Source organism: Idiotropiscis lumnitzeri, chromosome 1, assembly GCF_059441095.1.
Source record: "Idiotropiscis lumnitzeri isolate Australia: NSW breed Sydney's pygmy pipehorse chromosome 1, RoL_Ilum_1.0, whole genome shotgun sequence".
Classification (NCBI taxonomy): Eukaryota; Metazoa; Chordata; class Actinopteri; order Syngnathiformes; family Syngnathidae; genus Idiotropiscis; species Idiotropiscis lumnitzeri.
Window position 1 is genome coordinate 32,935,596 of NC_142391.1, and position 25,877 is coordinate 32,961,472.

General features: G+C 41.2%; 1 protein-coding gene across 4 annotated transcripts in view; it reads right to left on the reverse strand.

The window, feature by feature from the left end:
* Positions 1 to 9,818: 9,818 nt before the first annotated feature.
* Positions 9,819 to 25,877, reverse strand: part of frmd3 (FERM domain containing 3) — a 40,866-nt gene continuing 24,807 nt past the window's right edge. For 2 of the 4 annotated variants that reach the window (XM_088295667.1, XM_088295647.1), the window contains 6 exons: positions 23,190 to 23,278; positions 21,057 to 21,131; positions 20,459 to 20,527; positions 19,951 to 20,075; positions 12,876 to 13,107; positions 9,819 to 11,689 (listed from right to left, as the gene is read on the reverse strand). In XM_088295667.1, coding sequence (XP_088151793.1) covers positions 11,221 to 11,689; positions 12,876 to 13,107; positions 19,951 to 20,075; positions 20,459 to 20,527; positions 21,057 to 21,131; positions 23,190 to 23,278 — 1,059 coding nt within the window. In that variant the 3' untranslated portion in view covers positions 9,819 to 11,220. The remainder of the gene's footprint in view (positions 11,690 to 12,875; positions 13,108 to 19,950; positions 20,076 to 20,458; positions 20,528 to 21,056; positions 21,132 to 23,189; positions 23,279 to 25,877) is intronic. The other 2 variants (XM_088295658.1, XM_088295676.1) reach the window with 1 other exon arrangement.

A 25,877-nucleotide genomic window follows, 5' to 3' on the forward strand; every position in this document is an offset into this window, starting at 1 on the left:
AGCACTCACACTCATGTGCTTTTTCTTAGCTCATCACATGTTGACACTCCTGATGGGAAAACCTTCGATGGAAAAAAAAAGTCCATGAAGAAGAAATTTTAAGAAACCCTGCAGGCAAACCAATGTGAGCGACATGGCTCATCAAAACATCTCCACATATGCATTTCATTGCTATTGGCTTGCTATTGTAGAATGTGTATGAATAAAGTTGTATCATATGCTGTGCAAAATTCATGGAGCACAATCATGTTTGCCCCCAAGAACAAGTGTTTATATGGAATAGGCATTGCAGCTTAATTTATAAAAAAAACATTTCAGACTCAAGCCAGCTTAATGTGCTTCACACAAGCAAAAACACACCTACAAGCATTTACAAATAGAACAATAAACGATATTTAGAAGCAAAGCAGAAGCGGCACGGTGGATGACTGGTTAGCACGATGGCCTCACAGTGCAGAGGTCGTGGGTTCCATTTCGGTTCTGGCCATCCTGTGTTGGGTTTGCGTGTTCTCCCCACCGTGCCTGCGTGGGTTTCCTCCCACATTCCAAATACATGCATGGAAGGTTGATCAAACACTCTAAATTACCCCTAGAAATGACTCCTAGTTGTGAGTGTGGATGTTTGTTCGTCGATGTGAGCCCTGCGATTGGCCGGCAACCAGTTCAGGGTGTCCCCCGCCTACTGCCCAAAGATAGCTGCGATAGGCTCCGGCAACCCTTGTGAGGAGAAGCGACAAAGGACAGAATAAACGATAAAAAACAAGTAGAGTATGTAATAAGAGTAGTTTCTGAATTAACTCAAAGAAGAAAAATGATGTCAAAATGTTTAGAAGACCTTAATCAAAGGTATGGGGGGTAGTGTTTGACTTGGGTTTGAAAGCATTTAGACTCAAAGCTGACTTGACTTCTTTTGGCGATCCTTTCCATTTGTGTGAAGCTAAATGCAGCACCACCATGTTTTACGTGATCTGCTGACCTCATAGCGCTACCGGGGTAATATTTAATCAGCATTTCTTGAATGTATTCAGGACCCAAATCATTCAGTGATTTATAGACCAGTAGCAGGATTTTAAAAGCAATTCTACATCTGATTGGTAGCCAGTGTAAAGCCTTTAGGACTGGCATAATATGATCTATTCTCTTTGTTGCGGCCAGAACCCAAGATGCAGCATATTGAATGAACTGCGGCTGTTTGATGCTCTTTTGATTAAGTCCAGTGAGAAGACCGTTACAATAAATAAATATCCTGGAGATTGTGACATTTCTCCTTGTCTGCTTGGAGCATGCAATTCTGTCAGTTCGGATATGTTTTTCAGATGTTAAAAGGCTGTTTTATTGATTGAGTTTATATCATTGCTAATCTCAGGATTATCTGACAACATGTTTGCCCAGGGAGGTGCGCTTGTTCGCCACCACGCACTGGATGTGCTTACGCCATGAGAACAAGCCATGTGGCTGTGACATAACCTCCCAGCGTTCACCCATAAAAATGTTACAAAGTGACTTCTCGGTAGAGTATAGACCTCTGCCAAGGCCCAAGGATAATGCTGGCTAGCAGTATAACTAGGAATCTGAAATATTTCTCCTTCCAGACCAAGTATGCTAAAAAAAGGCCAACTATATGATTTATCTTCTAAGATTGTCCTATAAAATTATTTTTTCGTCTAATGTTTGTTAAGCAAGGATTTATTCGAAACGGAGCAAGGCTGTCAATCTTAAATTATCAAATGTGTTCACTTAACTCCACGAAAGGTGACGTGAACAGAATGTAGCCGGTCAAAGAAGCCCACGTATTAGAAAGCAGTGTCTCAGTTACGGGTGCTATTTCTGTATTTAACACATACATAACGCTCACCGTATTATTGGGCGTGGGAATGGTAAAACATACGCCATCTTAAAGCATACAGTATGTTTTTAAAAAGACAATGTGAGAAAAACTGAGTTCTGTTGTACTTTTTTGAAGTATTTAACAGGTCCTCTCTTGTCAGTGTCAGTCAGTCTTGTTGAGTGCGGCTTCTCAGGAAAATAACCATGATTGGACAGTCTGTTTTAAGCAATATGAAATGTAAAACTCAAGTGGAAAATGTGAGTTTTACCTGCCTTAGGGAAGTTTAATTAATCTTGCAAGTGAGGGGGAAAATTATTCTGAAGAGAATTGTCTCCAACATTACGTAAATTAGAAATTAGAAATTAGAAATCCCTTTATTGTCATTGTACTCAAGTGTGCAACGAGATTAGAGGGCTCCCCTCTCCAGTGCAATACAACAATAATACAGACAAATATATAAATTAGATAAATAAATAAGAGAGTGCAATGGAATTTAGTACTGAATAGTGTATATAAAAAAACATCACAATGCTGTTCTGCAAGGTACGGGTGTTCTCGTGTGTGTGTGAGAGTTCAGAATGGAGATGGCTCTCGGAAAGAAACTGTTTCTCAGTCTATTGGTCCTCGATTTGATGCATCTGTAGCGCCTGCCAGAGGGCATCAGGTCGAACAGGTGTGAGTTTGGGTGGGTATTGTCTTTGACGATGTTGAGAGCCCTTCTGAGGCACCGGGCGGTGTAGATGTCCGATAGTGAGGGGAGAGGGCAGCCAATAATCCTTTGCGCTGTTTTGACTGTCCTCTGGAGCCTCACTCTGTCCGCCTCAGTGCAGCCGCTGTACCAGGTGGAGACACAGTACGTCAGCAGGCTCTCGATGGACGAGTGGTAGAAGGCTAGCAGCAGCTTCCTGTCCAGGTTGAATTTCCTGAGGACTCTCAGAAAGTGCAGACGCTGGCGGACCTTCTTTACCACTGCTGTGGTGTTGTGAGTCCAAGAAAGGTCGTCGGAGATCTGTACTCCCAGGAACTTGAACGTGTGGACCCTCTCCACACACACGCCTTCGATGCAGAGGGGGGGCGGCACCGTCTTGTTCCTCCTGAAGTCGACGACAATCTCCTTTGTTTTTGCAGTGTTAAGGTGCAGTGTGTTGTCCTTGCACCAAGCTGTCAGTCTCTTTACCTCCTCTCTGTAGGCTGTCTCGTCACCTTCCGAGATCAGACCGACCACTGTCGTGTCGTCAGCAAACTTGACGATGGTGTTGTTGCCGTGGGCCGGGCTGCAGTCGTAGGTGTAGAGGGCGTACAGGAGAGGGCTCAGCACGCATCCTTGAGGGGAACCGGTGCTCAGCCTGCGGGTGGAGGACGTGTAGGGGCCGAGCAACACAGTCTGGGGTCTGTTGGTCAGAAAGTCCTTAATCCAGATGCGTGTGAGGGCAGGGAGGCCGAGAATGTCCAGTTTGGCGACGAGGATGTCTGGGATGATCGTGTTGAATGCCGAGCTGTAGTCCACAAAGAGCATCCTTGCATAGCTCATGTTTTCAATTTCAAATAGACGCCAGACCGGGTTGAATTGAGGCGACACCCCATTTTTACAACGTATCAGCGCGACATCTTATACTGCACGTGCTATTTGATTACTGAGTGATGTTAACGCAACACCGACATTCTGATTTGAACACCAAGCCTGAACCTTCAACACGGGTATATTTACACATGTTCTTGTCTCATATTTGCATTTTTTTTTTGCCTTCAACCCCCATTTGAAAATCACTGTCTATTAAATAGCAAGTGAGATACAAAAAAGTAAAAATGCAATGTATCAGCAATATAGCTTATCAAATAAATATATTGGGGGCAGGATCTGGATGGGCATCTCCCCACTTTTGGGAGACTTCGACAGGATATCGGAAGCGTGATATAGTTGAAATAGCTGACACATGATATGTATGGAATTAAAATCATAGTTCCAGTTCTCATAAGCAGGCGGACGTACTTTAGTGCTATTATATTTAAGAAGTCTACATACCCTCGTGTATATAAGATGATACTGATCAAGACTTGTGTATATACACAATGTTGTGTAAATTGTATGGAACTGTGTGTTACCAATATAATGGCGACACTTTCAAACATTCCATTTTTTTTTACTTGCAGGCTGATTAGAGCCACCTTCCTCCATTCCTTCGTCCATGGTGCGACCCTCATGACTCGCATTTCCATGGATCTGCGGCTCAGGGTGGGAAATGAATTAGCAGGGCAAACACAAGGCGGTGTGTGCTGCAATCGACCACAAACAGCAGTGAGCCATTTCAGGCTTACACGCCAATGTGATGATGTGATGATGACTATGCAGAAGTGGACTATTTCTGTTCCATCGGGACTTTTGGGGTGGGGTGTCAATTTGATTTTTGGCTTACCGTAGTCATCAAAAAAGGGTCATTTTGGATGTTAGGGCGAGTGTTGCATTGACCGACCAGATCCAAAGGATAGTGCAGCAGTATAGAAAATGTATTCACTCGCAAAATGTGTGTGTCTAAGTACTAATTGTCTCTAGTGTGTATTTGTTTGATTTGAATGAGAAGTGAAACATTTCTACATTTGAACTTTTTGACCGGAAAGTGTCTTAGTTGCTACACCATACAGAATGGCCACTTGACAGGAAATAGGAGGCAAAGGCTTGATCTTGCTTCAAGTTTCAAATAGTTCCAGATAATACAAACCTTAACATTTGAGTCTTGCATATGGAAATAAGGAACGTTGGCCATCTTAGTGGTAGAAATGTTCTCAGGTATTGATCCTAAGGAACTTACAATAGCAGGTGATAGCAACTGATGGAATAACGGTGCTCAGTATGGACGTATATAGTGAGGGAGGGCCCACTCGTCCTAGAAAGTACGCTAAAGAGCAACTGGGCCTAGTTTCAGCCACATTTGACACTATCGGGACAATTGGGATGAGGGAAAGTGTGTGTTCCTGTGTTTTGGAGCCTCTGGTGTTCCCTGCAGGGCTTGGGCGGCTCCCTCTTTCCGTACCTGGTCACGCCCCTGCAACTTCAGGCTCCTCCTCTGGCACACCTGCAGCTTGTCACTCATAATCAACCAATAATCAATCGACAGCAAAAAAGATAGATATATTCTACCAAAATTCACTTACCTGTCAAAGCAAGTGCCTGATCCAGCAGATGGACACTGTGGTGAAAGATTACTTCACGTAACTTCCTGTTTATATCCTTAGCAATAAAGTTTCGCCTAAAACAAAAACAAATAGTGAAAGGCAAAGAAAAAACCAAAACGTACTCAATTCATTTGTTCCTTGATGAACTGAGGTCTTATGAGACTTTCCGACAAAAGCTTTGTGTGACATTAGAGGTGTTTTCTTGAAACTAACTTCTGGTGGACACAGCATGTGTTTACGTTAGGGAGCTTTATTGTGGCAGTATCAACATATAGAAATCAACACATAGTTGCTTCTGAATGACATACAAACATTCAAATGTTTCACTTCACAAAGTTCATAAGGCTTGGTTGTCCCAGAGGAGGGTTGAGGGGGGGAAGTGCAGTGGATATTACCTTTCAAAATAAAATCTCCCAGAGTCCCTTCAAATAAAAGGAAAATGAGCAGTCTGCTACTACAGTCTGCTACATGCTCGCACATTTCCTAAATGCTTCCCTCCAAATCCTCTCCATGCCCAATCCTTGGCAAAGACCTGAGTTGAAATAGAATACATTTCACTCTTTATTATGTATAATTCTACAAACTTCAATGTAATTCTGTAAATGTTTGCTAATGACAATAATCCCCAAAACATGTCCTTGGAAATGACACCAAGTGTCTACTTGCCGTATATGCATATTTTTTTTATTTGAAATGCAAAAACTGCAAAACTTCCTGTCACCGTGATGCTTAAGTGACACAGCTCAAAATAAGAGCCACAATATAAAGGTGACGGTCCCCCTTTGTTTTTAGCGTAATCGCTAAGCTACAATCTAAGGTAATGCAACATCCTGTATGTAAGATTTTTCTCCAAGCTAAATCTCAAAACTGCTAATGAGTCATTTTAAATGAACAGAAACATGATGCTAGCAAACTTGTTCGCGTGCATTGTTAGCCGTGCATTTTTGTCTAACACTTCATGTTTATAAATTATTCTCAAAGCCAATCACAATCGGTTAATAATTCACTTTGGCTCAAACAAGTGGGTTAATGCCAGTTTAGGTAGCATGCTAGCATGCTTCGTTAGCCTCGAGTTTGTCTTTCGATTTCATGACAGTTTTGAAAAATCTTCTTTGTAATTCATTTTCTATAATTTAAGTTGACATTTTAAATCGTTGATTTAAAAAGTTAGTAAAATTACAGGTCTCAGCTAATGCAAACTGTTATCTTAACCCTTCTCGGTCAAAACAAATCAAGTTTCATGCATTCTAATGATGGTCAAGACAGCCAAGCCCACAAGACAAAGGGGAGCGACATATTTCAAAATCTTTTCTTTTTTCGCCACATTGATTCACATCATATTTACAAAAGGAGGACATGCAGTTTTTCAGGCTCTGAAAAAGTGACACCAGTGAGTGATTTAGTACGGAAATGAAGAGCTGTACATCTATGAAACCTCTAGAGAATTACCTCGGAATTCCAAAATGTTGACATCAGCAATTAATATTATGATGAATGGGACGTTGTCATAGTGATTTGGCCCTTCTGTTGGTTTTCAGTAGAAAAAATAAATGCTTTGTCACTGCATATTTTCTACGTAACCATAAAGCATGCTGAGTCGGACACACTCACGTCGTTATGCATATTCGTAACAGGTGCACGGGAAATAATTGGACTGACTTTGAAAGGAGTGCATGTATTCACTCAATGCCTTCACAATGATGACAATTCCAGTGCATCAGCTACAGTCTTGCTAGAAATAAATACACTTCATCTTATATTCGGTACTGTGCAAAGGTTTTAACACTCTCAATGTGTTGTTTTCTAAAGAAGAAGACTTCTGCTTAATAGGTAAAACAATTGTGGGAAAATAATTTGGTCAACTGATGGTTAACTATTTAAATTAGGAAAATTTATTGTATAATTGTATCTTATACCCACAAATTTACCAATTTTAATTACAATTTATTTTTTGCCATCAATCGGACTGTCCATCGCCTCCACCACTGGTCTGGTATTCATCACAGATTCCCCAGGAAGTAGCCAAACAAATCACAAATGTCTCCACTTGACAATTTATTTTTGCATTTTTGGAGACATCTGCACTCTACTCAGTGACATTCTAGATATGTGATGCTAATTATAGACTTTTTGCACAGCACTGTATTGCAGTGTGTATGGAGAAAGCACACTCACGCCAGGAAATTCATACCTTAGCCACAGTACAGATTGTTTGGCTCAAATTAAATTAGTGAGCTCAAGCAGGGTAAACACACTTCCCTGGCACGGCTTGAAAAAGATAGACTTGGCCATAATATGAAATGGAGACCAAAATGTCAGAGAATTACCAAACAAAGTTGAAAAATATTTTTTCTTCATTTTACAATGATAATTTGAGAAAATGTTTTGGTTTGTATGCTCTTGTTGTTTGAAAGAACATTTTCCAGCAAAGTTACAGAATTGCAGACCGCTAGAATGTGGTTTGCTGGTCTTGTCTTATGTGGGAATCCTGCCATTTACATAAGACTTTTCTTTTAATATCCCATCCTATTTTTTTGTTTGTTTAAGACTCCACCAAATAAATGTATATTCCCTTATTATTGTCTTGTCAACTCTGAGAACAATACTCTTCTGCTTTGAAGATAATTTATTATTATTATTATTATTATTATTATCATTCATGTACACTAAAATCATTATTTCTCTTCAATTCAGTTTTTTTGGAATGGAAAAAAAAAGTATTTTCCTAAACTATATTTTTCTTATATCCCCCAAAGTGTTTGTTCTATAAATGCTACAACTTTTGGTAGTTTTCTCTTGTAGCCCAAAATAGAATGTTAATGTGCTGAACATTTGGGGTCCTTTTTTATTTATTTTATTTAAGTCTAGTGCTAAGTGCAGTCTTAATGTGCGTTGGGTGGAATTTTCTTTCTGTTAGAAATGGGCGCTTGCACCGTTGTGGGACTGAACACAGCTGACTTGATTCATGGCCAATCGAAATCGGCTTTTCCTTTCATTCTGCAACTTTAAAGCATATACGCTTATTTTCTCTTAGTATTGCACATTTTTCTTATAATATAATTTTTTTCATATTTTTGTCCCATCCCTGAACACTCCTTCCCTTCATTCTAATCACCAGAAATGAGCCGCAAAGGCAAACAAAAATTGCTTTTGTACAGTTTAGTACCATGCAGTGATGGATGAGTGGAGGCCAGGGAGGGAGAGAGGGACTAACCATGCTTGAGCTTGGTAGTAAATGACAATTGGCCCAGTGTTACGTCTGCCTACGAGATGCAATCAACAGGAGCTATTTCCTGAGAAGTTGATCATAAGAGCTGACTGGACAGTCCGAATAGAAGCTACCAAGAGCACCGTGTTTTTTTTATTTGGATGGAGAGAATTTGAAAATGACCACTTTGGGAGACGCGGCGCTCAGTAGGTTTTGACACAGTGTTGTGGAAAAGAGCTACAGGCAAAACCGTCCTCTACGACACACATCACAGGAAACGAACAACACTGACATGACACACATCTTAATCAAGCCACGTCCATCGCTTCCCTCTCAGTCCCAACTCTTCCAAATCCCACTCTTACATACTTTTCTCCAGCATCCCATCACTCCTCGCATGTAACATGAAGACATGACCTGTTGTATTAGCACAAACAAAGCACGCCCCCTCCTGTTACCGAAATGACATCACGTGGTCTCACAAAGAGACTCGACGTCAATTTGTGCTGTAGGAGTCAAGGAGTAAAAAAAATACGCCCCTTGCCCCCAAAGAATCTGGGTAAATTTGCTTGTTTTTTTTTCTTTTGTTCTTTTGTAAACGTCCATATTTTTTCCAAAATTAGATCCAAGTAGATCCTCTGACTGAAAAATTCCTGAAAGGTCGGCGTCACGTAAAAATGTACAAAAGGTTAAAAACAACTTGTGTACCAATGTGGCTTTTTTTGTCTGTTTGCTATATCAACTTAAGAGAGTGTGGTAAGTTTTAGCGCAAATGCCGCCCACACTCTTATGATTGACATGCTGGGGGACCAATTGGGGCGCTCATTGAACAAGCGTTATATAAAACAACAACATAAGTCAAGACAAAAGTCTTTGCATCAGCTTGTCAGCATCTTGATTATTTTTTTCTTTTTTGTGTCTCTCCTCTTTCTTTTACCAGCACCATTTGTCCTCTTTCCTTGGCCACAAATGTCAGTCTTGTGATGCACTGCTGCTCAAGACTCGATGATGCAACAGTAGTTAAGACTGGCTTTCAAGACTGGGATTCAATGACATGTTAAGACTACGGAGACCCAGACATGACAGGGCGAGGGGAGAATTAACTTCACATGCACACAAAAAGGCCAATTATGGGCCACAAATTAAGTCTAATGGGCATTGGCATTTGGCAACAAATTTGTGGTCACAAAGCATGCAGAATTTTCACATTTGGATATTAATATAATTCTTGGACAATTGGGCAAGCAAATGTAGCGCACTTTCTATGGAAACTGTAAGGTAGACGCAGAATTGGGAGGGTTAGTTTTAAAATCCATTTTGATACAGTTCCTAGTTAGTTACAAAAATGAATGTGAGTGTGTTAGTAATGTAATCCAAGAATTATAATTTGAAAGTAATGTCACTTGATTACCTTTAATTCCCTTTGGATTACTCTAATACAAAATATGTAAACAACGTCCTGTCTGAGCTTTTCTCTTTTATCAATGTTTAATATGCATCATTGGGGAATTTTATAACCATTTGTTTGCCACGCTGCAGAGATAAATTGATAGATTCTGCCTGTGATGGAAATTAGATTTCTAGTGTCATAAAGTTTGTCAAAACTTAGAGGTTAAAAAAAAAAAGGTTGCTTCATTAGCGCCCTTGCCCCTCTCACTCGTGTACACACACCTCACTTCAACCCCAGAATACTTTTTTTTTTTATTCTGCTGACTAGTTGAGAAAATGGAATTGTAATATGGCATTTAGATCTATAACAGGAATTCGTGAAGTATTTAATTCCAAGTTGCGAGCTAGCCTGCTAGCTCTTAGCGCTCCTCTGTGGTGACAAGCAGTCTAGGCGATTTTAACAGCTCACATATTGCTTTGGAACCGTTATTTAAAATGAATAAACAAATTCCCTGTGAGTCACTTTTGTAATTGACCGCTTTAAAATCGGCGATATCACGTAACCTGTGTCATTTACTGTACTCGTTAGCTAACAAAAACTGAAATGAGCAATAGCGGTCAATTAAGCTATATTGTGACAAGTTATCCACTTAACTCCTGCAAAAGGTTGTTTGAGGACAGGCAAGGACCGTGGTATCTCTCTCCCTGCATTGAAAATGTAATCCTGTGAAATAAAACCCCCCAAAAATCTATGAACCGTTTTTTTTTTTTTTTTTTTCTGTAACTATCACAGATTGCATTTTTTTGAATCCTGAATACATAATGTCCGTATTCCGTGGCTTCCCAAGCCTGGGTAGAAGTAGAGGTCAGTTTCTAGCAAAGTTGTTCTCCATTTGCATGCTCTGGCATCCAGCTTGTTCATGGGAATGATATTACACCATTATTTTGGGCTGCAAATTTGCCGAATTCATGGCCACAAATTTGTATTTTGTGTAAACCTTATAGTAATTTTTGACTACAAATTAATTAAAATAAAATAAAAAAAATGTAATTAATTTTGTGTGCTTGTTACACTTAATTTGTGGCCACAATTTATTTTTTATAAGACACGTTTTGGCCCCTTTGTAATTCAGACTTTTGGGCTGATTTGCTTTCTCAGATGTCCAACTTGTTCATGGGAATGACTCACAAAGGCCATTTTGGCAAATTAATATTTTTGTGCATTTTATACCTAACTTGGCCATAAATGAGTATTTTGTGTGCAAGTTATACCCACATTTTCGCCACAAATAAGCATTTTGTATGTGTTACAACATTGTGGCCACACTTTAATGTTCGCCATATCACATTCGGCCAGTTTTCTTTCCCAGGTGTACAAGTTATTCATAGGAAGGATGTCAAACTCTCAAATTTGTATTTTGTGCATATATTCAACTTAATTTGTGACCACAAATTAGTATTTTTGTGTACGCATTAAATGTAATTTGTAACCACAAATTTGTATTTTTCTCCCATGTCATGTCTGAGGATCCCTATAAGACAGACCTTTGGGCATCAGTTTATTCCCTGAAGTGATGCCTTCCCTCTTTTAGCCACATTGTCCTAGAGCGTTTCCATCCTTTGCTCAGTCTGACCACAGATTCTCCATGGCCATGCTGAACTTGCACACGATCCAGCGGCGAAGAGGGCAGTAGTACTCGTAGTGGAACTGCTCGAACTCCGGTGTCTGGCGGATCTCGTGCAGGAAAGACACATCCAGGTCAGACTCCAGTAACAGCAGCAGCGTAGGCACGGTGACCATCAGGACGCCGGTGAGAGCGGCTATTAGTCGGGCCACGCTAAGCACGCAGGCGTTGAGCCGGGTGTTGGACGACAGCAGGCTCAGGACACCGATGCCGGCTCCTCTCGCTGCCAGCCGGGTGCGTTCGAAGGCCCGGTCGCGCTCCCTCTCGGCCTCCAGCTGGGCCTGGATGTCGGGGTCGTCGTGGAGCTCCCTCAGAAGCCTGGCGGGGCTCTGGACAGGTGACGAGAATAGGAGGTCCACGCCTCCTTGGGTGTCGTCCACCGGGGTAGGAAGCATGCTGGCGCAAGGGCTAGGCAGATGGAAACACATGTCGTCATAGCAACAAAGACAAAGTAAATGAGTTGACCTACACACAAGAAGAGACCATCCAGCATCATGAGTTTTCATGCAGACTCTTAAATTCTGTGGTTGCTCAACTTTTGATTACCTTCTACAGCAGGGATGGGCAACTCGCAAATGTGGACTGCAACCATACTCCGAGTGGAGTTTTTTTTTTGGAGGGGTTGGGGGCGTGGAATATAAACATGTTACGTTTTCTACAGCGGACCCAGCATACTCACAGCAGGACACCCGCGCATTTCATTTATTGATATACATTTTTTGTCAATATTTAAAAAAAAACTATTGTTTGCGTTATGGTTTTCCATAGTAGCAAACCTGAATTTGTCATGGAAAAAGTGTATGGGAGGTTTACCGGCATTTTTGTAAAAATGTTTTGGGGGTATAAACCCCCAAACAATTCCATTTTAATAGCCGTCAATTATATGCGGATTTCCGCTATTTGCCGACCGGCTCAGTTATTTTGTTTGAAGTTGTAATATCCCTAATCACCAGTAGATGGCAGACCTGCCTTAGTTGTGCGTGCACCAGGTCTTTAATTGATCTATTCCACCAACATGAGTAAGCCTAATAATATTTAGCTGATTTGTAAAGACATCCAGGACAAACAATTTATGTGAGGAAAAAAGTTGCACAAAATGAGTTTTCGCACTTAATGTCGGCTGTTAAGCAGTTTTGTGCCGTCCCATTTTAAGCATGACAGCACATGGGAAAAAAAATCACTGTATTTATTTTTTGATTGTTAAAACTCTTTGTTGTTGAGGGCTGGATCTTTGATACATGCACTGAAATGTGTTTTTGATGAAAAATAAAATATATTAAGATACTATGATTTACAGTGGCTCAATAAAAAAAACGACATATGGAAAGATTTTTTTCCCATATTTAACATAAATTTGGAGGAAATGTGTGGTCCTTGGTGGCCGTCCAGTCCAGTAGCACTGAAATTTGTGGCGACCTCCATCATTTAAGTTGCCCTCCACTGTTCTATACGATTGAGGAATATGCAGTACCTTTTTTTTTTAAACCTAGTTTTTCTAATCTAAATCTAATCCGTCAACCCAAGTTAGCTGTAACGAGCATCACCTGCAGGTCTCAATGAAGTGACCAGTGTGTGCATTTGTGGTCAAACTAACCTGTAGACAAGTTCAGATATGGTCTTCTCTCCGTCGGCCTCGTCGTCCTCATTCATTTCTCTACCCGGTTTGGGTGTCTGAGGTCGGATACTTGAAGTGTCCATGGCAAGGTGGGGAGGTGGCAGGTCGGACGCACAGTTCGCTCCATCCGTGCTTTGTTGCTCGTCTGCAGGAGTGGCTGAAGATGTGACGGGAGACAATGCGGCCGAGTCCTTCAGAGCAACAAAGCCTGCTGGGTGACATGGATATATTTCAGATTTAACATTGAATTTACAAGAATATACTCATCTAATATTTTGTTTGGTTTCTCTCTAATAACAACTGTTTATTTTTACTTAAGAGTATAAAGTCCCGCCCAGGAGCCATTCGTAGGCGACTGCAAGTTTTTTTTTTTTCTTGGCTCACCACACAATTTCATAATAAATTAAAAATGACTTACATGAAAAGGATACGGAAAAATCTAAAATGTTGAGAAATATAACATTATTTTGTTGCGCCTTAAAAAACAAGACAAAAGAATGTCACAGGGTACATTTTATTTTTAAGTTGAATGAAAATTTGTCACATCACACAACTTTTATTATTTATTTTTATTTGAAAAAAGGAGAGGATTTTATAACTTCTTAAGGAAGGTAAATGTAGATTGTATTAGTTTCAGTCAGATTTTTATTTATTTAGTTGTAAGACAAACTTTCAAATGCATTTTTTGTTTTACATTGAACTCGCTGAATCCTGCATATTAGCCACACGATGGCGCTCACGGGCTGGTAAAACAGGGGGGCAAAGTAACAGAAATGTTACCAAAGTTTGCATACAACACGCCCTGTCCACTCTCACACAAACTGTAACAGTGAGAATACTACAAATTATATTTTGACCACTAGACAAAAATCCTGCAGGTTCATTTTGTGCAAATGTGTACTTGAGCATAATGTACATGCGAGTGGCGTGAAGTGAAAGATGAACTCTGGATGAACAAAATGTTGACAAGCTGAGTCAAACAACACAGGACATTAGCGGACCGACAACCGCCCCCCAATTTGATGCACCCAAGACAGCTGGATATATTTTTACACGCACACTCGCACACTCACACCGGTGCACAAGATCCAGAGCAGACTCCTTTACTTTGCTACAATAAAACAAGTGGTACACAGAGACCTTAAAAGTGAAACTTAAAATCATATTCTTACCGATGAAATGCACATGTAGCACTTCTCTAACACTTATTGGCACGAGCGTATGCCATACACTGTTGTATTTTCGCCGCAGAGAAAGAAATTAAAGTGAAAACATCGCAGAGGAATAAATGTATTCAAATTAGTCGGGTTTGGCCAGTGGCACTGTAAAATGGACTCCTGTGGCTTCACTCCTCCCGCTGACAAGGAAGCGGCATTGTTTGTCCATTCAAATGGAAGTCCATGACCATGCCACACTTTAAAATAAATAAAATAAAGCCATATTGAAAAATAAAAACTACAACTAAAATGTCAATGGGGCTGACCAGGGACGGGGCGGCCATTGGGAATTTTGAGCCAGGAATTTCCATCTTACACAGATTTTAAAGTTAAAGATGAAACAACTTTAAAAGATTGGCCTTTGTTTCAGCTTTTGAGAATTTAGGTCTTGTTCAAGCATCTGAGGGTCTTGTTTACGAGCTAGCTTAACTCCGACTTGTGCTGTGGTCACTTTATCGCATCATCCCGGTAAAGAGTTAAAAGGCAAAGTTCTTTATTGGTTAATCCACAGTTCCACTGTCATCCATTGTGACAAAGCGAGGTTAGTGGCCAAAAAAACCTGAAACAGGTTTTGTCAGTCGATCACCCTACATGGGCGTCCAGAGGGAACTCTGATTCTAGAGAAGCCATCTGAAGTGGCTCTGCCATCTCCTGTGTTTGTCTGCCGGTTCTGGCAAATCCAAGTTTAGAAAGTAAAGTAATGCCGCAGTTTTGCTTTAGCGACCGGTGTTTCTATTCAACCGGCAGGGAGACGAGCTCCCAGTCGTCGTCTCCCTAAAAGTTGATACGTCAATGTCCAGGAGACCTCTGGGTCGACCTAGGACATATTGGAGGGACAATGTCCCAAAGCCAGTGGTAATGATAAATGACAGGGAAGTCATGGCTGCTTTGACTGTGCTCCCTAAAACCCTGAAATGAAAGATGTTGGTATTATATCCACAGGGGGAATACATTTCTCTGTATTGGTATTACTCTTAACTTTAGCTCAAATACCATGATTGAATAATAAAAATAATAAGTACAATTCATTTGACGATCGCTCCAGGACGTTTTCCATTTTGAAGAAAGTAATGTGAGCTGTGTAAGGGATCACCTAAAAATGTCACGAGGGAGGTTTAAAGCTTGGAAGAAGGACACTTGACTGTACTGGAAACATTCCAAGACGTGCACGGTTTAAATGTCTCCTTGAGGAGGCTTTGAGGTTTAATGTTCGGAGTACAACGTTGCCACTATTGAGTGATTGCAATACAATTGTGAGGACAGGCCTTCGACTCACATGAGAATCTATCAACTTGATGTAATTCCGTCATTTGGCTTTTCCGTTAAACTATTGCCAAGTGATATCTCTGATGCAGGAAGTATGCAAATTGAATCTTGGCGATGTTAACGCGCTCTTTGAGTCAAAAGGATGTTCCTCTTCAAGGCAGCTTTTTTCCATTTTGCTTTCCACTGATGATTGGCAAACTCAGAGACAGGCAGTTAGCGCCACAGGTTTTGCTCACTCACCACCCGCCTTCAGCCACATCAATGACTCATTGACACCACTTGTGCTATGACTCCACAGTCAGGCTAATATTGTCTCCTTAACATTTCAGCCTGTAGTAGTCGATTATTATTAATAGCTATAAGAGTCACTTTCATGCATGCTACAGTTGGCATCAATAGCATTGTTAGCTAATGAATACAGTAGCGACTTGAAAACACACACACACACACACACCAACACACGCACGCATTCTGAATTGCTCTCATTCACACATACACATAGAGCATGCCACCAGAGAGAGTGAGAATGATGGACTGCATTTACACTTTGCACCAACTGGTTGGCACAACAAACCAGACGCTATCAGCTACACAGACAGCAGACAGAGTATAATTGACACAATAAAGTAGAGATAGTTTTATATATATATATATATATATATATATATATATATATATATATATACATGTGTGGGTGTGTGTGCTTATTTGATACCACCCCAAAATGCTTACAATTGCCCCCTAATTCAAGTCAATACACTTTAATATCATGAAAATGAACAAAAGCATTACAACAATATATATGTCTTTGAAAAACCAAAGTATTTAGAAAATAAGACATTTTCATTTAATTTTTTTCAGGGTCGGCGGGCCGGATTAAAACGTTTAACGGGCCGCATGTGGCCCCCGGGCCGTAGTTTGCCCACGCCGGAAGTGTATATTGTTGTCCAAATGAATAAAATAAACATAGACATTAAAAATTTGTATACTGGCATTAATGTAAAAAGATGTACTCTTAAATCCAAAGAAACTGGATATTAACCAGCATCCCATCGACTTTGCATGACTTTTCGAGGATTATTGTATTGCTCCATCCATCTCCTTATCTTACTTGGCTCCTGTGTGTTCCTCTGCATTCCGGCACTGATCCCAGCGATTTGTCCCCCATGACCGACCAGGCGCACATACACATCCCGTGCGGTGTGGTTGGCAATGCGCAGATGGAGGCTGCGCTGGGTGGTGATCTTCACTTGGCACCTCAAGGCCTGTGCCACGACCACTGACGATGGTGATGGCAGGTCCTCTGAGGCCTCCGTTGGGTAGAACACTTCCAGGGGCCCGGCCTCTCCCTCAGGCAGTTCCTTGGACTCAATCTCCTCTGGCGGCAGGCTACAAGCGTTACCACGGTTGGGTTCCTCGGCCCCTTCTAACTCCGAACTGATTTGATCTGTGCCGTTCCGGTGGTCAAGAACCTCCATCATTGAGTCTGATGACAAAGCTCAGACCCAACTGTCCACTGAGACGACACTACATAGACTGACTGGACAGTGTTTGGAATCTGAACACACTCACATGCCTCTATGTACAACACTTGAGAGACAGTGGGTGACGCGGACCAGATACATTCTCTCTCTCTCTGTGATCCACCACACATCGCCGGCCTTCGTATGAATGTCAACCATCCTAACAAAGATTGCAGGGGCATTAGAGGCAGATCAAGCAGAGCTTCAGGTTCTAAATATAATCAAGGGAGTCCTAGTGGGAGAGAGGCAACTAATCTAACCGTGATTACAGAGATGCAGGCCTTACCCTGGATGGGATGGGGATCAGTTTCCTTTTCCCCTTTTCAAGGGGGTCCACATGAAGGTCTTTTGCAACATTTGCTGGGCCCTAATGGTGCATTACACTCCCCCCCCAAAATGCACCGTTCTATGGCGACTTGCCAAGGGCGGTATGCTCAAAAAGTTGCACTTTTAAGGACAGTAGTCAGTTATTCTCTTCAAAGGGCCTTGGATCAAAGAGTTGCAAGTTAAAATCCCACTGCGGAAGGAAACCTGGGGCTGATTACTTGAGCTTACCTACTTAGCACTGGAAAAATAGCACTGAGGAAGGTGTAGGAGCAGGGAACATACCATATACCTTTTGGACCAGGAAGAGAAAACCTGGAGTTAGGCCAAAGGGTAACATTAGTACAAACTCCAACTGTATCCTTGTTCATTGAATCATAGGTGGTTGGATTGCTTGCCAATGGAGTGGAACCCTCAAAGGTTCATCTTTCAGAGCGGGCAGGATCTGGGCTATGGTGGACTGCAGGCTAAAGACTCACGGTAAAAGAAAATTGGGGCAGGTTGTTGGAGAGGACAGCCCACTTTATTGTCAAAGTGCCCTTGAGCAAGGCACTGAATGCCAAATATTAAACAGCTAATGAACATACCTCTACTTTTTAGACCAAAAGGGCGCAACCTGGAGTCCTGGATGGGTCCAGGATTAAATGTACCTTAATTAATGTACCCCCAATGTGCAAAACTCCGGTCCTCAAGGGCCGCCATCCTGCATAATTTAGATGTCTCCCTCCTCCTACATTCAAATGATCAAGACCGTTATCAGGTATTGCAGAGCTTGCTGATGATCTGATCATTTGAATCAGGTGTGCTGGAGGAGGGAAACATCTAAACCTTGCATGATAGCGGCCCTCAAGGACCGAAGCTTGACACCTGTGCCCTATATCATTGTTCATTGCCCCGTCATTATATGCCTGCTCGTCAATGGGGTAGTATTCTCAGGAGGTTCGGTTTTTAGGGGCGGTAATGCCCAATTTTTAAAGAGCTGGGCTTTGGACCGGTGGATTGCAGGTCTCACTGCAGATGAAATTTGTAAAGGGTAGTTTGTGACTTATATGTTTTCTGCCTTTTGCACGGTTACTAGTTAGTAACTACAAACTAGATTAGTACATGCACATTAGTGGAGAATTAGTGGAGAAGGACAGAAAATGACTACTAATGCACTACTGACGGCAGTGTGTCACAAAGTGTAGTGTATACAGTACATATGTAGTTTCTTTGACAAAAAAAGCACATGGCAGAAGCGTAGTCCCATAAGAACATTCATAAGTGATAGCCTAGTGTCACAGTGTGTGGGGACAGGCTGTGCAAATACAACAAGGTCGACACTGATGCCGGGTCAGCTTCCTGTTTCTCTTCTAATGTTGGAGATTAGAGCTCTGAATATAGACGGTGATTCTAGACGTCGAGGACACTTTATCCCAATGCCCTTGTGGTCGGTTGTTGACGCTTCCAAGGTGAAGTTGTGATGGAAACTAACGTGTATGAACTACCTAGCTTCCTGTCATCTAACCCTCTGCTTATCATACCTGATATTTATGTCGTAATCACATAATAGAGAAAAGGATGGGGATTGATGATAACATGCAAATGAAGAGTCATGTGGGAAACATTAGGAGACAACACCTTGTGAAGACCTTTCATAGACATTAGCAATTTGGACAGAAAAGATGGTTTTCCGAGGTGCTCTGTCTATGCATAGGTGTGTTTGGTTGGGCAAGCACTCCAAACACCAAACTACTTGTAAAAGCGCAAAAATAGAGTCAATTATGCATTTGTTTCCTTTAAAGTGTGAATGTAGAGGGGAAAAAAAGTCCACTGCAGAGGTACCTTGACTAAACCGGCTGCAATAAACAGATTTTCCAGGTTTATAGCCATCCCATCATTTTCAGTTTATCAGTTCATTTTTTTTTTGCAGTTTTGTGAGGCAATCTTGAAGTAAAAAAATTAAAAAAGATAATATAATTAATAAGGTACTGTCATGCATGTGCCACACTTGCTGATGCACTTTCACCTGTTCATTGAATGAAACAAACAGTCAAACACAAAACAGTCAAACGTACAAATACTACAAGGAAGACAGTTATTAGACTTGGGGGGAAAAAAAACAAAACGAGTCTATTTCTTTGTTGTTACGTTTTATGTTTTTCTTGGAACACAATGCTATTTTCTTTATTAAAAGTGTGCAAAAAAAACATTTATTTTCTGGTATAGAATGTATTTATGGCATTGCAATAAAGTTAAATGAAAATGGATTTGATATATATGACTAAATTGTGATATGAGCCTGATCACAGAACAAATTCCACTCGTGAGTGTGGATACGACTGTATCATCATTTCAATCTTTGAATCCTCACATTAGAAAGGACAGGAGCAATAAGAGACAAGTGTAAATATTCCCTGTGTCAGTCCCAATACAGTGATTTTCATGCTCAATCTGAGGGATCTCAAATCATATAGCGCACATTAAAAATATTGACGCGCCGACATGGCCGCACGGAGACAAGCGTGCGTGCACAGACATGGCGGCACACTCAGGGAGGATCACGGGAAGGGTATTTTTAGCAGGCGGCAATAGCCGTCTCCAGGGAGACCGGACTGATGGAGGGACGGGAGCATCAGCTGCTCAATTAGCGCTCTGTGTGAGGGGTGCGTACGTGCAAGCCCACATTTGACCTTCCTGCGGGATGTACGTTTGCGTGTAACGAGAATTAGAGCATCCGCCTACCGTTTTCCGCGGTCGTCTCGTCGTACTCGTTGGTCGAGGGCATGGCTGGTACCAGAGGTTCCATGTTCATGATGAGGTTCTTATGACTCAATGAGCTAAAGCTTCGACTTTGGCCAAATTGCACCCTGGAGTGACAAAAATGAACAACCATGAATGTTAAGAATTTAGAGGACTTTTGAACAAAATGGGTAGCATTATAATTTGTAAAAACTGGCTTTTTTGTTGCATATTTTTAAAAAACTATGTGGAGGGATTTCACATGGCCATACAAAGGAGCAGAATACGGGGTGTTGACATCTAATCTGTTGATGCTCATTCTCAGAAAAGAAGAATGAAAATAGACCAATTGTACTTTGTGTAGCACAATGGAAAATTTTACAGAGCATTGTTTAAAGTGTTTGTGTGAGCATTAATCTAGTTTAGATGATTCCGTTCTTTTTTTTTTTTTATACAAATTCCTACTTGTCTTGAACAATGGTAGCACACATACCGCGTCAGTTGACCTTACCTGCGCACCTCAGGTGGATCTCTCTGGATTTTAGAGCTTGCTTCTATCACCTCCTTGGCTACTCTTCCACTGCAAAAAAAAACAAAAAACATTTCACCAACATTTTACATAGGACAGTGTAATTAGAATTAGAAAGAGATTGACCTGACTCCCCTCAGATCCCCCCAAAAACGCCATTTCATCAGTTAAAATCATAGATATACCACCAACTAATACACTTTAATATAAAATAAAACTCCCCTCACAGAAGACCCTTTAAAATGAGTAGATTACTGCTTGAGATTTTTAAAGCCACGCAGCAGAGCAAAAACATACACATTTGACAAACTCCTGCTAACGACCCAGACTAAACTTGGCTCCTCTGCAACACACAAAGCGAACTCGGCTCATCTTTCTTTATATACCACTGCAACTGTAACAAAGCGTTTTACAGAACACATAGCATACAATTTTAGTGATACAATCATGACAAACCAACAAAACGTTTCGGACGAGATTTTAATTTAATGTGATCCACCTATAGATACAAAGCAGCAAAATCCACACAACATGCACCTGTATAATGTACATATGTTACAAACCGTAACATGCATGTCACCTGTATCTGAACCTGCTGCCCTTGAAGAAAATGTTGCTACTCGACATGGTCTTTATCTGACTTGACTTTGCACACCTATTAGAAAACGGGAGACAAGACACATACAAATAGCGAGATTATTACAAAGCATCTCATGCATGAGGGCTCAATAAAAAAAATATTAGCGACCTGTGTTTTTTGTCTGGTTGCTATTCGTCGCCAGCTCAGTATGAATCGCAGTAATACACTACGGACCTTTCATTTACAAACAGAATTGAATCAGATGTTATGCTTGTCTGACATGTGAGATGACATTCTGTCTCGCGCCCTACGAGACACTCGAGTTGCTCTCATTAAGAAGTCGATACGAATGTCGGTTGTTCCGGGAAATGCGCTGAACGACAGAAGCATTTTCCATCCTTCCATCCATCCATTATCACGGGCCCGTTTTCCAATTGAACTTTTAAAAAAAAGTCGACGCAAGAGCCAGGAGAGAAAGGCCTGCAAACGTGTCTGTTACTACTAGGTAAGTATATCGTGGAGTTCCTGGGATACAGGGTGAGGAAAAAGTGGGACGGCATTTATTTAGTGAACAAGGAAGGAAGGAAAAAAGACTGGTATAAAAAGAGGAAAGGACGGAATAAAGGATGGAAGGTAGGAAAGAAGGGAAAGGTGTAAGGAAGGTAAAATGATAGTGTGAAAGAAAGGAAGGAAACGATGATGGATGGAAGGAAGGTGGAAAAGGTTCTTATGTGAGAAAGCAATGAAACAAGGAAGGAAAAATGATGGCGTGAATGAAAGGAAGAATGTCAGAAAAAAAGGAAGAAAATAATAATCACTTTTTGTAGCTGGAACCTTTGACGTACATTTGTCCCACGTTGTTTTATAAATATGTAGTTGCATTTTTCTGGTTGAAAGTCCAGCAAATGTGTCTGATTGCTGAACGCTGTCAACTCACCACACACTTTAAGCGCCCTAAGCACACACACTTGACAATTTTTTTCCTCATCATGTGTGTGCTGTTTCAGAATTTTTAACCCTTTTAAGGTGTTGAGAATCTGTATGTGTTGACCCCATTTTACAAAAGCAGAGAGTGACGCTGGCTCGAGACTTCCTGATTTTCATTGCCTGACACTTCACTCAGGCCTCCGAGCAATCAGCTGCTCCCCACTCAAGGACGTGTCTGCCATTCAGCACAGCAGGAATAGAGGAAAAAGTCAAACACAAAGTGATGTGTTGCTGGTTGCGTGAGCTTATGCGAGGCATAGAAACAGACTAGCAACTATTGAAGACATTTTTATACAGCGAAAAAAACTAATTTGTTTTTTTTTTCTGATCCAATAAGATTTCAGCTTCTTTATGCTGCAAACTCAATCTAAATTGCCAATTAAGTATCGTCAGACTCAGTAATGTTAGCCAATAAAGCTTTTTAGCAACTATATTAAAATGTTTCTTTAACCGATCAGCTTTAAAATTCATCCTTGCAAGGTCAGCAAGATGGCACCCAATGATCCTCTGATTGGTTGGTCAGAGGAAAGCTTTTTTTCAGGCAACTTCGATTAACAAAAAAACATGACCAGGCTAACTTTTTGTTTGCAATTCAAAATTCTCATGAGGACCAACTGTGTTGTCAAAGATAATCCTTAAAATCTTTTTTTTTTCCTGGAACATCCATCCATTATCTGGACTGCTTGTCCTCATGGGGGTCGCGGGGGGTGCTGGAGCCTATCCCAGCTACCTTCTGTCAGTAGGTCCAGTACACCCCAAACTGGTTGCCAGCCAATCGCAGGGCACACAGAGACAAACAACCATCCGCGCTCACAACTAGGGGCAATTCAGATTGTCCAATCAACCTGTCAAGCGTTTTTCTGGAATGTGGGAGGAAACCGGAGTATACGGAGGTAACCCACGCAGGAACAGGGAGAACATGCAAACTCCACACAGGAAGGCCAGAGCTGGAATCGAACCCAGTATCTCTGAACTGTGAGGCCATCGTGCCCCCCAGTCGTCCACCGTGCCGCTTCCTGGAACACTTTTTATTTATTTATTTATTTATTTTTAATCAGAAGAAATTGTGTTGAACCTCGAAGGTTCCACTGTACAAAGTGAGTGTGTTCATGTAGTAGTGTGTGTTTGTGTGTGTGTGAGACCCACTTGTAAAAGGCCTGATTCTCCACCCCACACTTCCACAAGTGCTTACATGCACCAGGGGTTGAAGTGTGAAACGTCAACACCAGTTTCTTCTGCACACAAAAAACACAAAAGTACAGAAAGAGAGCTGATAAGTTACATGCCAATGTAACTGTAAGATGTAAATACAGTGGACCCCGTTATTCGCGGGGGACTGGGCCCAAACAAAAATGATTGTTTTAACCTCTCAAATAAAATATTTTGGGGGCATGTACAGGCACAAAGAGAGGGGAGCTGTGCAAAAAAGAACGTCTGACAGCCACAATTGTCATTTCAGCTCCATTGCTCAGCCCAAAGAGGTCAGCAGTGAGGTCGTAATGGGCCTGCAAGATGGACATATTGCTCTAAGTGCAGGTTTACAGCTTCCGTGAGCGTCTGGTAATATGAGAAAATCAATCGATTCTAATCAGTGCTGTGATGATGTGAGAATGACTCGGTGAAACACACTGACAGGTATGACATCATCAGCTACTGCGCACATTTATATATTCGTGTTGTCCCACTGAAAGCGAGAGAGAGCGAAGCTGAATTTTTGTCATTTACAATTTAAGTTAAGTAAAAATTGAATGGAGAAAAGCATATCTTTTAGATGAGTACTTGAGGGTAGTCACACACTGCATTTATAATCAGGGGCGGGGTGGCAATCTGGAATTTCTGAAAAATGTCCCGAACGGCTGGTGTATTTCTGCTCAAGGCCAACATGGCTGCCAGCTGACGTACGCCTTCCGGTCAATGATTACGTTAAGCGCATGATGGAGGCACGTCAACCCCCAAGCATCAACGATTCACGGCGGAATTTCTTTTTTTTCATGTTCAGTCCATTATTGCACTGAGCACTTTTTAGTTTGTGTGTCAGATCATTTGCATCTTAGTAATTTATTATCATAACAGCGTGTGACCTTCCGAAAGTGACTCAGTCAGCTAAGTTGCAACCACTCCACTCTCCTTTCCCCTCTGTGTCACACATCACTTTACATTAAGTCGTTTGGATTTACACACATTGGCCATGTGTTTCTGTGTGTTTGAGTGTGTTAAGATAACCGTGCTGTCCTTGATCCCACTTTGGATAAAAATAATGAGTGGAGCTCCGTTTTACTGATACCGTACTACGCATTATGGTGATAAAATGAAACCATAAAAACTGTGAATGGATTGTTCAGAAGCATTAAGCGTGTTTCAAAGTGGGACGGTTTACACAGTGTATGACAAGTGAGGGCAAACAGTGATGAGGTCATGCTGTGAGGGATTATAAACAACGTACAAACACACACACACACAGTGAACAGTGAATCGTATGTACATAAGAGAAGATGAACCTTACGACTGTTGGAAATCTACTCTTAAACTCTGTTTATGTGCTCCTGCCGGTGTTGCTGTTTTGGTTAGCAATGGCAGTCAAATGTGTGGAAAATATGAATTGCGTGTTCACAGTATTTACACTGTACTTTACTATGAATAAAATCTGAAGTTTAATAACCTCCACTATTTGAGGAAATACGTTATGGGTTTTTTTCAGTGAGAGTGGAGAGTAAAAGTGCACCGTTGACACGTATGCCTACAAACTACATCCACATACAGTCGCTTTTCAAGTCGTATCTGATCACCGTTATATTCGCATCAAGTGTACTGTTGTGCGCACACTGTGTCTTCTGAACGTCCCGACATCAAGATGACAATGAGATGAGCTACATGACAAACCGCAAACTAAGACAATTAATATACAGTAATTTCCCGCTAGGACGAAGCCCTGCACTGAGAATTCGAAACCCTCATCATTTTTTTTTTAATTTATAGTTTTAACTGTAAATGTAACACAAACACAGATCCCGAAACAAATGAATATAATTTGAAACTCATCTTACAACATCACCTTCGAAAATTAATCATAACTACATAACTTCCACTGACAACCCAGGCTAAACTCCTGCCAAAGCTTGTCTCTCAGTTAAAATTGAAGACTTCCTTGTGCTTCTTTGACACTAATTTCTGTACTTTCCCATTCAGAGTAACTAAGGATAGGGAACAGAAAAAAAAATCTGGAAATTACTGTACACAAAAAGGACACCCAACAAGCTGACAATAAACATCAACAAACTTCTTCTGAATGTAACATGAAGGGCCTGTGTGACAGTGGTTGTTTGTGATGTGATGATGGTGCTGTGAGGGAGATCATATCGGAAGATTAGAGTACAAGAGTGATTTATGGTGCCGCCCGCCTCCTCGTGTACTCACCAGTGACGACTATGTTTACAAACGGAGAGAAGAGACAGAAACACAAAGATAAAACTAAACAGCCGTCATCACATTGGATTAGCACAGACCGAGCGGTTGGCTGGCCAGCCAACACATTGGAGACCAAACCCAGCTTTTGGCTTAACGATAATGAAGCCTTTACACCCAATCAGCAATGCGAGTCAGTCTCCAATGTCAAACACAATCAGCTGCAAAATGAAGAGGCACTTTGCACAACTATGAGAGAGGCATCAAAGCCGCAACACCCAGATGTTCATGAAAAGTCTATCCAAACACAAGACTGCTATTTAAAATCAGATGATGGAATTCAGATGGCGTTTAGTAAAGCAACAATCACTGGAAGAGATGAAACGGTATGAAAAAATTCATATCACAATAAGGCCTGCGCTGACCAAAATG